This window comes from Phyllopteryx taeniolatus, chromosome 23 (genome assembly GCF_024500385.1).
Source record: "Phyllopteryx taeniolatus isolate TA_2022b chromosome 23, UOR_Ptae_1.2, whole genome shotgun sequence".
Classification (NCBI taxonomy): Eukaryota; Metazoa; Chordata; class Actinopteri; order Syngnathiformes; family Syngnathidae; genus Phyllopteryx; species Phyllopteryx taeniolatus.
In genome coordinates, this window is record NC_084524.1 from 1,591,086 (window position 1) to 1,606,709 (window position 15,624).

Sequence of the window (15,624 nt, forward strand, 5' to 3'; positions counted from 1 at the left end):
CACAATGGGAAGCATTGGATGTGAGCTCTCGGGTCGAACGTGAGGATTCGGCTATTACGCGGGTGTAAAACTCAAGGCCCCGGGGCCCAGATCCAGCCCACGAAAGCAAATTCTTTTTTTAATGTTTGTTTACTTTGGCAGTTGAGAACAGATTCTCGTTGCAATGCGGACAGCCGAGCAAAATAAAAGCAAAGACAAATACAACAAACTGTACAATGTGATAGTTACATATTTTCATTATACATTACATTAGTATTTCTCAAAACGACCTAAAAAATACTTAGTTCTCCGAGTACCACCATAAGCAACATTAAAATACAGTAGCCAAGTGGGCATCAAAATCAGACAGATTTTGTATCCCTAAAAAGTATATTTCATATTCAAAGCCACAATTTGAACATTAACACAGGATAAAAACAATGTACTCTAAAACTGTGAAATGATTCGATTGATTGCACGTTACATGGAAATTGTACTGAAATAAAAGTTGAAAACCGGTTCTCAAGATTAAATGCAACTGTATTGTGCTACAAAGTTAAATACAACTGAATTGTATAGGCAGTGATTATTTCACAGACCACCAGAGGGAGCCCGCGTACAACTCGTGGTACGAGCGCCACACTTTCAGGATCATCATGAAATAAGTGTGTCTCCATGTTTCTTACCTTAATGGATTTGTTCTTTTTTTTTTAGGGGGCTGAAAAATCTATCCCGGAATTAGAATTTTTCTTCACTTGAACTTGTTTTACAAGTTTTTTTCCCCCATCAAATCTTTTTGTCACATCAACCGGACAATTGCATCCTAAATATTTACTTGCCACTATTTTGCATGACTTCTGATTTCAAACGCAATCTGTCGTTAAAAAACATGTGGATATAACAAGAATGAAACGCAGGGCCCGGCCAATTGTGTGATGACGTCATGACATCGCTTTGACGCCCTCGCCTATTCCAAGAAGCGTTGGCGCGCCGCCGTGAGCTTCGCTGCCACCAGGCGGCGACGTTGCGCTGCCGTCTCAACAACAAGCAGGAGCTGCGCGAGACTCATCCACACATGCAAACAAACTCCACGCGTGAACGACCAACGGCGTGGCCCTCGTTACGTCACACCAGATCCATTTCACTCCCTTTTATTTGTGTCGCACCGATTCCCGACAAGTCGTCTCAGCTCCTCAGACGTGAAGAGGCCAACGACATCCGCTGCACGGAATTCAAACATCGCCACTTGACGCAGAGGTCAACTTTTGCAAAAGTTGACCGAAGTTTGGCGCACAGGTGACTAGTTCAACAGTTGACACGGCACGCTGCTCTCCTCTTCCTCCTCCTCCTCCTCCTGAGAAGGGGATGTGGGTGAGGTGGGGGTCCTCCAGGAGCCGAAGGGGGTGGAGCAGAGGGGCGGGGAAGGGGGGAGACCTTGGCCGCTGCCTGCGCGCTATATAAACACTCATTTGACTGACGCACACACGCACAGTGCGCCCACACGCGCGCGCCCACAGAAGCATCCTCCTCCTCCTCCTCCTCCTCATCTTCACACGAGCGACATGAGGTGGTGCGGCTGCTAGGAGCTCGCTCGCTCGCTCGTCGCGTCCCCCCCCGCCCCGGCCCCAGCCCCAGCATGCTCTTCGACACCTTCGACCTGCTGTCTGCTCTGGCCACGCTGGCGGCGTGCGCGCTGTGCGTGGCGCTGCTGCTCGCCGTGTCACAGCAGCTGTGGCAGCTGCGCTGGACCGCCACACGCGACAAGAAGTGCAAGCTGCCCATGCCCAAGGGCTCCATGGGCTTCCCCTTCATCGGCGAGACTTGCCACTGGCTCCTGCAGGTAAGCGGCGCCGGCTGCGTGGCTTCACTCGCTCCTTTCCTTTTCGTTTCTTTTTGCGCGTGCAACACTTTTCATCGCTGACTTGGAATCACGACGTTTGATTGGCAGGCCGCAGGAGGCGGAAGATGCTCATTTTTGTCCCAAAGTTAAGGGCCCTCAGAAGTTGAAAATTAGACAAATGCAGAGCCGGCGAATTGAGGATTTTTTTTTTCTAATCCAATAAACATTCTGTTCGGTCCCAATTAAGGCTTGCTTATAAATGTAAAATGACCTCATCATGTTATATTATACGTAATTGGCCCTGCGTTTCATTTTTATCAGACACTATCTCTCAACTTTTAGAACACCACAATTTTTCCAGCTCAATGAGGTTTAAGTCTGGACACTGCCCCGCCTTTTTGGAAAACTCCAAATTGTACAATATTTTTCCGTTTTGACCAACCTTACCTGTTGTTGTTGTTGTTGTTTTTAACCTCCACTAATCTTAGTTTGTACCATTGCCATATCAATATTCATTGGACTTGAATTGCTTGACTGTCAATGAAAAAAAATCAATCAAATAAAATTGGGGTGTTCTCAGACTTTTGACCGGTAAACAACAAATTTAATTTCAAATCATACGTCATGGAAAATAGTGACCATCAAAGACTTAAGTATTGTCCAATTGATGTGATTTGGTGAAAACAAATGCTCGTAAAAGTGGTTAAGTGGCGAAACATTGCAATTCCGGTTCATATTTTCTGCCCAAATGAAAAGAATAAATCCATTTCGTAAGAAACGTTTGCTTTAGAGTGAGCCACAAAATGAAAACAATCCTGGGATTAGACCTGGAAGAAATTCAGTTTGAAATCTCAAGTCATGCAAATGAGTGAGAATTCAAGCGTACAACTATTGTCCAATTTATGTGGAGGGATTTGGTATATATATCAAAAAAATAAATAAAATAAATGCTTGTAGTATCTGTTTATATGGGAGAAAATTGGCAAATTTGCTCCGGTTTTGTGCCAAAATGAAAGGAACAAATGCATTTTGCAAGTCTGACACCTGTGTGCATATTGCAGGGAGATTAGTGACACACAAACATGTGACATTTAAGGGCACAATTTTCTTCATCCCATCATGAATTTTCATGTTGGGCCTTGGCAGAGGTCACTTTGGTTTTTTGGTTTTGGTTTTTAAGGTGATTATACATTTACATGGTTTTCACAGTCAAATGTGACATGCAATGGTGCTTTCAAAGGCGGTGGGAATTTTCAAGATTCTCACCTGAGGGGGGGGGGGGGGGGAAGCATCAAATGTACGCCATCATTGCTTTTAAATCCGAATCCGAGCGCGTCAACGAAGGAATGACGCGTGCAACGAGCGGCCGCCCTCGCATCGGCGCAGGGGGAAAAAAAAAAGTTGGCGACTTTTCCCGGCTATTATAGCGTTACACAGATTCAAACCACATGGACGCGGGCAACGGGAGATGTTTGAAACGGACCAGAATTCTCTGCCGCCGTTGTGCGTTTGTGTGATGGGAGACTTGGTTGTAGAAGGTTCCATTACTGCGCTTACATGGCATAGCTGCGGTTACGCGCACACACAGCAGACTTTTTTCAGCCGCTCTGATTCAATTAGGGATTTGACGTGTGTGTGTCTTCAGCAGTGGTGGGAAGTACACTTGGGTATTTATTTTTTCAAATAACTTTTTACTTTTACTCCCTACATTTGAAAACAGATATATATATATATATATATATATATATATATATATATAGTAGCTACTCTTTACCGAAATAGGATCGTAATAATAATAAGACGTAAAAATGATGTCAATAGAGAGAGGTCAAGTAAATCGAAGTAGAGGTCTTGATATGAAAAACTTTCGTACTGAAAGTGAAAATGCGTCTTGTAAATCTGACACACCACAGTGAAGAGTGTTCCAAATTTGAACGATTAAGAAAAAGCATAAAAAAAAAAAAACAAAAAAAAAAACGAGGCTTCAAAATAGTGAAAGCCCCGCAGTTCTCTCCGCTCTCAAACGCTGTAGACATATCTGCTGAATGTGCTGAAACCACGCACCGCCTACCGGTCAGCTGTCAATCAAATACCACTCATCGTTCTTATGCCTACACGTAAGTGTGTCAATGTTTGAGCCGTGGAATATATCCCACCAGGTCATCGCGGGGCTTTCCTAAACCGCGACAACGAGGCGCTCTCAAGCGGTCACGTCAGCCCGAAGCCCCGGTCCACACGCCGGCTGTCAAGTCGGACTTAACCTAACCCCTCCAAAAGAGAATCAGTTTGGAAAAAACGGAAACCTAAAATAGTGCAAACAGTTTGCTATATCTCCACAAGTGAGCACGTTTTCAGCAGTTATCTTCAAACTTGTATTTATGAACGCATTACTCCAAGTCGATACTTTTTGACATTTACTTGGAGGAGTTGAATTAGTACTTTTACCTTTGCCACCTCTGGCGTCATCGCAATCTTTTTTTTGCTTTTGTACGTTCGGTGCCAATTTCACCTGGAGTGGCGCTTTGCGTTCCATGGCGTCATTTTACTCGTGTCCACATAAAGCCGGACAAGATGGAGGCCCAGAGGCGGTGGGCAAAAGTAGATCTTGTACAGACTAGTATATGCGGCGGAGGAGCAGGCCTCGCTATGTGTGTGTGTCGGGGGCTTTAGCGGGGGTCCCGGGGTGAGCGCTTAGAGCGTTTTCAACAAGCATAATCTCCTTTTCTAAAATGTCCTCAGGTCAGGGGCCAAGGCTCTCGCTCTCTCTCTCTCTCCGCTCGCCGCATTCTACTCGTGTTCTGGCTGAACTACCCGAAGCCCTTCTTCGCTAATCCGCCCTCCTCCTCCTCTGCCGCCGCACTCTCGCTCTCCCTCGTTCCGCCTTCCTCCTTTTCTTTTTCCCGCCTCCTCGCCTTCCTTCCTTCCTTCCGCCCTTCCTCTTCTCTTTCTGATGTGACGGCGTGACCGCAAGGCGACGCGGGTCATTGTCGAGTCGAGGCCCTATCGCGGCGTTCACACACACCCGCGCGCACACGCAGGTTCCCTGGCATCTCTGGCAGCGTCTGAATGATTGACAGCTGAAAAGAGGGAAGGAATTCCCTCGCAGCCTTTGGCCGCCTCTTGTCCTCACACTGCTCCTCCTCCTCCCTCTTCTGCCTCATTTTTAACCTTCATTTCGCCCACTTTGGCTTCAGACGTCAATCAGGCCGGGTGGCGGGTTTTAAACTCGGGACCGCACTCTCCTCCTCCGCTAAGGTCAAGCTAAATGCGGCTAGAACAAACTCGTTCGTTTACAGTTAAGTGTTTCATTGTGTCATGTCCCGCCATATTTTGCATTTGGCTGTGAATGATGGACAGTAAGCCCACAGCCAACTCACCATTTTCTTTTCTAACAACTATTCGCGCCTAGCCACGCATTTGACAAAATCAGACGATTTTTTTGCTTTGACTTGACGGCAAAAAACGGAGATACAAGCGCTGTATGGTGGCAGTGAAGTCAAACGACTTCACAATACGCAGTTTGTCAGAGAGCCTTCAGGTCTGCTCGCTTAACGCCAACATATAATGAGAACCGCCATCGAGGGTTTAGAGTCTATGTAGGATGGTTCCATTGCTTTCAGCAATGGGTATTTGAACACAAAGCGTGCAGCAATGCATGTAGAGAGAGCATATAACAATGATCACAGGCATATATTCTTTATGCTCTGCTAAAAACAACATTAGTGCAGCTTACTGAGCCATTTACAGTAGCTAAGTGAAACTCTTCTTCGTTTGGCTGCAAATCTGTACCATGCTGCCACCCCATGCTCTTGTCGCAAGGAGCTGCAATGAATTAATCATGATACACAGACCGTTTAAGTCTTTTAAATTTGATTAAATTGTGCTTTTACTAAATGTTTTATAAAGTACAATTATACAGAGTGCTGTTTTCCTAACTAAACAAAAAAAAAAATATATTTTTTTTTGGAGAGGATGGAACAGATGTGGACAATCTCATTTAAGCAAGTATAAGCCCTTTTTTCTTCCATACTCGCAAGCACATTTGAAAGCTATTGCGGTGTATTTGTGAAAGGTGGGCAGAGAGAGAGAAGAGTTTTATTTGTACCGTTTTCTGCTGCCTTGCGGTGACCTTTTATTGACACTTGACAGTTTTTCTTGACTTGTAATGTAGAAATAGACGACGTTTTGGGACTGGAAGATGTGTGTTTTGTCGTAACTTGCTCCGAGTGAAGGTTTCTCCTCATTTCATTCAGCACTGCAGCCCCCCCCTCCCGCTTCTCATAACACTAACCCCCACTGTCTCCCTGTTTAGCATCACCGTGATATGTCGCGCACGCACACGCACACGCAGGCCGATCTAAGTCAACATAATTAGCTGTGTTTTTTTGTCATGGCCTAATAAAAGAGTCATTTGTTGGACATTTCCACGGCGCTACAAAGCGGACATTTATAAGGCCGGGCGCAGGTTCGCCGGCGGGCCAAGGCCAACAGAACACGCGGGTATTTTTAGCGCCGCTCGGACCCTGGGCGTGTGCGCACGGCGGAGAGAGGCGGGCGCTTTTCTGGGATGTTCCGCTACGAGTACCACAGGTCATTATTTTGGCTTTCCCTCGAATCGAGTGTGTAGGTGCCCGTTATTCAAGCGCCGCACCGATCCGATTCGCCTTTGTGGATGTGTCGCTTCACTTTTGCGTGCGTGAGTGAGACAAATGTCATCCGTGGTTATGTTGCGAGAGAAGAATAGAAGAATAGTGTTATTATGTCACAATTTTTCCATACTTGCTGTATGTGTGTGCCTGTGTCAGATTTGGGACAGAGAGGGAAGTCAACTTCTCACCTTTTTTTTTTTTTTTTGCTAAATGTCATCCAGACCACACCCCTGCAGTGCACGCACACGCACACGCACACACACACACACACACACACACACCCTCACTCACATACAGTGTAACATTTGTAAGGAACAAGACATGAAAACATTTTGTATGCTGCCAAAATGTGTGTGGAAAACTAAGAATGGATGAAGAGAAATGGAAAATCATATAGTAATGTATTGCGCCCGCAGACGCACGCGCGCGCGCGCACACACCGATCTGATGGTGTATCTTGGGAGTGTGAAAGGGACCCTTGTCTGGCTGCCTAAGGAACTCCCCTTCCCCTGTGTGTATGTGTGTGCGCATGCATGCCAAGCAGACATACTCAACCACTCTCCATCCATGTGGCAGCAAAATGTAGCTTGAAAAACAACACACAAACACACAAACTGTCACACACACCCTGAGGGCTCCAGAGGCCAGTCAGCAGCCTGCTGTGTGTGTGTGTGTGTGTGTGTGTAGTAAAAAAGAGGAAGTGTACAGGAGCTGTGAAAACAGTTCAGATCAGTAGTTTGAAGACAAAATAACATCTTGACGAACGACGTTGTCCACGATTCATGCGGACTCGGTAAAAATAAAATAACTCCAGAAATGTCATTCTTCCACCACCGGGGGCGGGAGGGTCGCGGGGGTCACAAATACGAGCGCGCCGGCGGCGAAGACAAAATGTCGACACCTCGTGAAGGCGTACACATCTGATGCGGGTTAGCACAATTACAAAATGCTAATTAGCGGCATCTGGGCTCAATTGGTGCAAGCCGGCGTAGCAGGCGACAAGAAGGTGGGCGTGTTGCTCACGGGAAAAAGAGCAATTCAGGGAAGGCTTGCTATTCGCCCCAATGCCCCCACCCCCAAAACATTTCAAATGGCCAACAGATTATTTGCCCCCTTCCTGAACACTTAGGAAGTAAAACCAAAATGCACTTTACAAATCAGGATATTAATCATTCCCTGCCAGCCGTTGCAAAGTCCTCTGATCTTACACGACTCCCAGAATATTGTGTTCTGTAACCAAAAGTACAAATAGACTGAATGGACTGTGTCATCTTTTCTCTCAATCCCCCCCCCCCCCCCCCCCACACTTTATATCACACATATACTGTTGGAGTGTGAGGTGCACAAACATCTCGTCTCTCTCCCTCCTAATCGACATGACAAGCCAAGATTTACCCCATAATCTTTATGTTCTACTCATCTCAAATCCAAAGCGATGGAACGCCGCCATCTACAATTTTTTGTCACAAGCAACTATCATTCGTAAAAAAATAAAATAAAAAAAATTTTATTAAAGAAAAGAGCCGAAAGGCTCCAAGCTGTTGATTGCAACTCCCAGCTGAAGTTGACTTTTAAAACGAAACATTGGATTAAGTTTTTATTTTTTTTTAAACCAATTTTGGTTTAAAAATGGGCTAACAATATGATCATTGATGTTGCAGTAATTACAAAACTTTAAACAACTTATATTTGAACGCAAGCGGTAGCAAGACATGCCGACAGAGCAAACAGCAATACTTAACAGGCATATATTTTTTATCCGTTGAAAAAAACGACTCATCTTACTGCAGTTTAGTTGCACCGGTCTTCATCAAATCTAAGTGTAGTGTATCTGTATGTATTATACTGCCCCCCCACCCACCCCCTGGTGGCCATGCATTATACTGCCCACTGGTGACCAAGGCATGCACACCAGAAGGAGCACCATAGAATTATCATGATGCACAAACTGTTTATTACAGTCTATTAAATTATAACTATTTTTTATTCTATTATTAAAAATGTGGTACATACATTTTTTGGGGTGCTGGAATTTCCGTTCATTTTGGCGGGGAAAGATGGTTTGAGTGTCTTGCGTACACATTAAACCACCGTTTCTTCGGCTGTTAGCAACGTGGTAAGATGCTAGTAGCGCTAGCTTGCTCTTGCATCTGGTATTTTTATATCCTCTGACGTACAGCACTTCGGTCAACTTTATAAATTGTTTTATAAATAACTTGGCAACACCTGCCCCCTGCTGGTCTGGAGTGTGATCTTCGCACATTTAAGATGGCTGCAACAACAGATGCAGAAACATGGAAATATCAAGTGAAATGTTTGACACACCTCACAGCAGTCATGTTGTTGTGTACACGTGTGTGCACACGTGTATGCGTCTTGGACATCTCTCTTCCCCCAAGAGGCCTCCAGGGTCAAACCAGTTAGTGTTGTCACAGTCCGGCCTCGCCATGTTTGTTTACTTTGCGCGTTTTTGTGAATTTTATGAATTTACCGCTAGCATGTTTGTAACCGCACGTGTGCGTGTGAATGACGTGCTTGCGTGTAACACGGTAAGCTGCTTCCGGTGCGCACACACAGCCCATTTACAGGGCAAGAGTCCGAGAAACGGCGTCCATTGTGGTCGGCGATGGCGCGACCCGCTTGACCCGGATATCTCTCTTGCCCCCAACGCAGGGTTCGAGTTTCCACGCGTCGCGGAGGCAGAAGTACGGCAACGTGTTCAAGACCCACCTGCTGGGCCGCCCGCTCATCCGGGTGACGGGCGCCGAGAACGTGCGCAAGGTGCTAATGGGCGAGCACACCCTGGTGACGGTGGACTGGCCGCAGAGCACCGCCGCCCTGCTGGGACCCAACTCGCTCGCCAACAGCATTGGCGACATCCACCGCAAGAGGAGGAAGGTCAGTACGCACGCGGTACACGGCCTTTCCTCAAATAATTGAAGCCGCACTCCGATTAAGTCACTCGGCGCATCATCTCCTCAAGCCTAATAAGCGGCCCGCCGAGGGCAACCGTGACAACGATGTTGAAGCGCGACACCCCTGAATTAGGGAAACATTTCGAGTCGCGGCGTGCGTCCTGGAAGAGCCACTCGTCTGCTTGTGAATCCGCGCCCTTAATTCCTCCCTGACGCCACCTATTATCTCTCTTTCCGCCATCTTTTCCTCGCCAGGACCATTTCAGGTAATCAGCCACTTACTGCTATTATCCCCTCGTCCCCGGGGCAAATACCTACCTTCCTCTCTGACACACACACACACACACACACACAAGCACAATCCAGTGCATTTCCTGTAAATCAACCTCTCACTTTCTCCCGCCGGCTCCTCCAGGAGATGGGGGGGGGTCAGCTGCGGCGGCGCCTGGGGACGGCGAGAGGTCGGTCGGGTCTAATCTGGGCTCTGATCCCCTCTCGGCTCCCTGGAGACCCCCTGCACTAACCTCGTGTAATGACCCCTGATTAGGAAGGCACAAAGAGGGGCTTTCTGCGGGGGCCCCCCCCGACACACCAGCGCGCACGGACGCACGCACCTGAACATGCTCGCGGTGAAACACGGTGGAAAGGAGATGGAAAAGGAAGCGTGACGTCGGCTTGTACGGGCTTTCCCTCAGTCGAGAGCCAAACATGAAATCGGGACGCAGATTAGGGCTCTGCTTTAACTTGGGAGCATCTTAGAGAGAGGCTGCTGCACCTGCAGGCCTGAGGCCAGTAGAGGGGGCTACCACGTGTGACGCAAACTAGTCCGCTCACACGTGCGTGCGTACGTCCTCACTGAGCGTGGCCGTTTACATTGAACGCTGTGACTTTACGACAATATACAACACACCACACACACACACACACACACACACACACGCATGGTCGTGAGGGATCAGTAGAGTACAAAATAGATGCAGGAGTCATTCGATTACAAAATAGAAGCTGCAGAGACACTAGAGTACAAAATAGGAGCAAGGGAGTCAGTAGAGTACAAAATGGAAGCTGATGATTGGCTAAAATAGAAACTAGAAAAAGGAGTATGAAAGTTTGGGTCAAGGCAGGAGCAGGGGAAAAGGAGGCCGGCGAGAAGAATAAAGGAGTCTTTACATGTTTGAGGAACCAGCAGCTCACAGTACTTAAAGCACATAATCTAAGACATATGGACATTATTAGGACCACTGTGTCTCTGTGTCGCTCACTATACCGCACTGTGTGTGTGCGCATGTGTGTGCACACGCCGGAGGCTACACAAAGACAGTCACGTTTTTGTGGGGCAGCAGAATGACTGCTGAACAATTGCCGCCCTCTGCACTCGGACCACACCCCCATATGCCAAGTTTGGAATGTCCCAAAATGTCACAGATTCCCAATTCAAACATTTGTGTGCGTCTCTTCCCCCCCCCCCCACTAACCTGGACAAGTTCCGGCAATCTTGTCTGGATCTCCGTGCAAACGTCGTGGAGGCATGTCACCTGGCAAAAAAAAAAAAAAAAAAAAAGTCAAATGACAAACAAAATGACATGACATTATGTCAGAGGAGAGACTGTAAAGGCATTGGCACGTGGCTAATGCTACACATGTTAGCGTCTAAATGACTTCATATCTAAGAGACCTGGGTAAGCTTAAAGAAAGTTGGTCTTGGCTGACTTCATCATCTTCTCGTTTAATCAAACAGCAACTGACCGCACAATCACAAACATACTCAACAGTCTAATCATCAATTTGCCATTAAGTCTAAAATGTGAGACTTAAGTTTACTTACAATGTACAGAAACGAATCCATGATTGTATACATCTTCCATCAGGCCGTTTTCAGCATTTTTGCACGAGTCAAAGAACAAAGTTGTACATCATCTCTGCGGGTTCATCAGTGGATCCGTTGTGGTGACCAGAGGGGGAAAAAAGTGTGTGCTCTCAAACTGAAACGAAATGGTTAAGTGGTTAAGATGACCGCCCGGGCACAAACCAACAGAAGAATGCGTGGGCAAGGCGGCATCCACCCACAAGATCTCCCGATCCGCGGCGTCCTTGAGCGAGACTCCGATAGCCGACCCGCTAATGCTGATCCGTCTTCATTCATCCGTGCACGCAGGTGTTTGCCAAAGTGTTCAGCCACGAGGCCTTGGAGTCGTACCTGCCCAAAATCCAGCAAGTTATCCAGGAGAGCCTGCGCGTGTGGAGCTCCAACCCCGAGCCCATCAACGTCTACAGGTAAGGCCCGCCACCGAGCAGCACCCTCCACACTCCGGAGCGGCTTTGACCTCAGCGCGGACGCGTGCCTGTTCCCTCAGGGAGAGCCAGAGGTTATCCTTCACCATGGCGGTGAGAGTGCTGCTGGGATTCCGGGTCTCGGAGGAGGAGATGAGGCACCTGTTCTCCACCTTCCAGGACTTTGTCAACAACCTCTTCAGTCTGCCCATCGACATGCCCTTCAGTGGCTACAGGAAGGTACGCACTCCGTGCCTTGTGCCAGAAAAACGGCTTCCACTGAAACTGAATGTGATTTTGACATTTTTCTTTGGTGCCTTTCCGCAGGGTCTGCGAGCGCGCGACAAGCTGCAGAAGAGCATCGAGAAAGCCATCAGGGAGAAGCCGCTGTGCACGCACGGCAAAGACTACAGCGACGCCCTGGACGTCCTCATGGAGAGCGCCAAAGAGAACGGCGCCGAGCTCACCATGCAGGAGCTGAAGGTTGGACCAAAAGTTCTTGCACACAAGCGCACTTGTCGCGTCACTCATCAATCATCCGGGCAAGAGCGAGAACGAGACACACACACACACACACACACATAGTGGCGTACGGGCACACCCTCTGTTTACCTATTCAAGTCATTCCAAGGAATTCTGTGGAAACTCAACTCGCTCTCTCTCCATGTGGTTTCTGGGTTAAGTCCAGGGCCAAAAATAAGTCAACACTCCCCTTGGAGGGGTCTGAAAGAGGCCTCCTGTACACACACACACACACACACACAGAAAGTAAACTGGGGAGGCCCTGTGACACATACGCAACACACAGCAGACGAGAGCCTCCGTGTTATTTCTTCCACTGGCCGCTTCTTCCCACCAGGAAAAACGTCACATTTGCAAAGTTCCCCTGAAGGCCAACACGACATATTTGCGCATTGTTGCAGGAGTCCACCATCGAGCTGATCTTTGCCGCCTTCGCCACCACGGCCAGCGCCAGCACCTCCCTCATCATGCAGCTCCTGCGCCACCCGCCGGTCCTGGAGCGCCTACGGGAGGAACTGAGGGCGCGGGGCTTCCTCCATAACGGCCGCCTGTGCCCCGAGGGCGAGCTGCGTCTGGACACCATCGTCAGCCTCAAGTACCTGGACTGCGTCATCAAGGAGGTTCTGAGGCTCTTCACGCCCGTCTCGGGGGCGTACCGAACCGCCATGCAGACCTTTGAACTCGACGTAAGCACAGATGGCAATCGAAAACCGGTTCTTCTATAGAATCGGTTCCCAGTTATTCAATTCATAGGAAACATTTGTTGGCTTGCCTGACGATTCATCGTGCCAATCCCGCTGAGAAAAAAAAACAAAACAGCACTTTAATTGCCCGGGATTCCGCCGCTGTTGAGGCGGCTTAAAGCGCCTCACATCCGCCAGTCTTGAATCAAGTTGAATGCAAAAGAAGCACTGTAAGTTAGTATTGTTAGTAGTCAAAGTGTCATATATTGGTGGATAATCTACCTGGTGGATTAAAAGAGAACTGCTCTTCTTTGACCGTTCTTAGTCTCAATGTTTGGGTTGAGTTGTTCTATCAAAGCCAAATATTTCATTTTCTCTGGACCTGGACAATTTCCTAAGGCACTCGGATACCTGTTAAGGGACGCATTGCTTGATTCTTATCAATGTGAGCACAAGTCAGTGGATGTTTGCTGAGCTCCTTTGAAACATTTTTTTTTTTGTCTTTCGGCCTGCAGGGGGTGCAGATTCCAAAGGGCTGGAGTGTGATGTACAGTATTCGGGACACCCACGACACGTCATCCGTCTTCAAGGACGTGGACGCCTTCGACCCTGACCGTTTCAGTCAGGAGCGTGGCGAAGACAAAGAGGGGCGCTTCCACTACCTGCCCTTCGGCGGCGGCGTCCGCTCCTGCCTGGGCAAACAGCTGGCCACGCTCTTCCTGCGCATCCTGGCCATCGAGCTCGCGAGCACCAGTCGCTTCGAGCTTGCCACGCGACACTTCCCCCGTGTGGTCACCGTGCCTGTGGTCCACCCGGTGGACGGGCTAAAGGTCAAGTTCTACGGCCTGGACTCCAACCAGAACGAGATCATGGCCAAGTCAGAGGAGCTGCTGGGAGCGACCGTGTGAAGGTGATGATTGAAGGAGGGAAAAGAAGGATGCCACATTTTCTTCTCCACCTTTTCGGACTAAAAGAAACGTTTTCACCTCCAGTTCCGACAGAAAAGGAAAAAGCTGCCACGAGGATTCTGCTATCATCTCAACAAAAAGCGATGGAATATCATTGGAATGTGTGTGTGAGTGTGGGGGGTGGGGGTGGGGGGGTGTGGGGGGGGTTGTAGGGAGGGAGGTATCGATAGGCAAGATGGAGCAAACAGGGTACCCGAGGACAGGAAGCGAAGGCTTGGGGGAATTTGCTCAATCCAAATTGGCCAATCATTATAGCAGGGTAAATTTTCCTTTCTTTTCAAATCAAAAGTCAAATGGGAGCTTGGATTTTTGAACAGCTTTGTCTGTGGGTCGTTTGCTTTGACTACTCAAGTGTACAGTTCAACTGCATTCCCGACGAATGAGAATGACCTTTGGGTGAAATTGATTGCGGTTTATAATAGGCTCTCAAAAGGCTCGTCCATTGTTAGAAAGACCAAACTTGGTTGTTGCCTCGCAGCCTCATGATTGGCTCAATACCACTGCATGCTCATTTCCTCGATTATTTCATTGGAAAGTTGAAGAGGGAACGCGTCGTGAGCAAATTAGCACCCACCGCTTGCGTTTACAGCTATCGCCTGCTGACAGTTGGCATCAGAAACACCAGCAAGTGATGGGAAAAGAGGCCCATTCAAAACGTAAATGCCGCTTGTCCTCGTCGTCGTGTTGGTTTCGATTGTCGTATTGCGGCGCTCCCGCTTTGCTGCTCCTCGCAAGCACGTCGAGAGACAACACAGCAGAATCATTCCATCCGAGCGTCCCTCAAACCAACCGAAAGCGTGAACGGCACGGACCAATGAGGTTTGAGGGGGGCAGGGCACGGAGAACGACCAATAGTGTGGCACGCGCTTCTGTCTAAACACACCACTGACTTGTTCAGGAATGGGACGGCAAGTATTCTCTTTGCTGCTTCTTTGTGGACATCGTCTCACGGAGAGTTCGAAATGTCCAAACTTGTTTGTTTTGGTCAAACTCGCATCGTGTTTCTTTACACGTCATTAGGCACGCTAGCTAAAACTAGCGCAGACCTCTACACCAACTGCTTTGAATGAAACTAATAATCAGGCAAAAGAGTGTATACATACTTGCACACATATAATTGTAGGGTCTGCATTTTGTAAAAAGCAAAAAAAAAAATAAAAAAATTTAAAAATGTTTTAAAAAATTTAAAAAAACTACTACTACTGTTTTTCATAATTTGTGTAATGCTCAAGCAAGCTCGCAAGCCACAGGAAAAATCAGCTATCGACTAATAACCTAATATTAATGTTATTATTGTTGTTCAACTTTTTTTTAATTCTACGACAGAGTTATTTTAGTTTTGAGCCGAAATGAAGAAAAAAAAACGTTTTTGGAAAATACTGGATTTCTATAGAATGTTATGTATTTCATTTACATTGTACACAGTGTTGAAATTGTTAATAGTGTTAATTGATGACTGTAATTATGCAGTGTTTTGTTATTTAGACTTATTATCGCTGCATTTTATTTGCTATTAATTATGGAAAACGCAAAGCACTTGGGGGTAAGACTATTTTTTAAGGGCCAAGCGACTACATTTCTTCTTTCCTGATGCTTTGTCTGGACGTCCTGTACATATTTGGATTTTCATAGGAAATATTATGTTGCTTAGCTGAATTATGAATGTCTTCTTTTTTGGTTGTTTTTGTCACCGTGATTGTTCAATGTACTCCTGCAATAAACTATGTAGTAAAAAAAAATTGTGGTTGGACACAAATAAAAAAAAAATGGCAGTGTAATTAATTGATTAATTGCAAT

At 47.3% G+C, this 15,624-nt stretch overlaps 2 protein-coding genes across 2 annotated transcripts in view; one reads left to right on the forward strand and one right to left on the reverse strand.

Annotated features, from left to right (window-relative positions):
* The window catches only part of tkfc (triokinase/FMN cyclase), a 43,933-nt gene that overhangs the window by 26,971 nt on the left and 1,338 nt on the right, over positions 1–15,624 (reverse strand). Inside the window, exons 2-4 of the mRNA XM_061763974.1 lie at positions 11,451–11,580; positions 11,209–11,365; positions 10,859–10,918 (exon numbers count right to left, since the gene is read on the reverse strand). The gene's annotated coding sequence lies outside the window, so the exon portion shown is untranslated. The remainder of the gene's footprint in view (positions 1–10,858; positions 10,919–11,208; positions 11,366–11,450; positions 11,581–15,624) is intronic.
* LOC133472726 (cytochrome P450 26B1) lies at positions 1,417–15,605 on the forward strand. The gene is made up of 7 exons (XM_061764005.1): positions 1,417–1,819; positions 9,142–9,366; positions 11,539–11,657; positions 11,738–11,894; positions 11,982–12,137; positions 12,578–12,862; positions 13,375–15,605. Exons 1-7 carry the CDS (start codon positions 1,616–1,618, stop codon positions 13,765–13,767), a joined length of 1,539 nt encoding a protein of 512 aa, XP_061619989.1. The 5' UTR covers positions 1,417–1,615; the 3' UTR covers positions 13,768–15,605.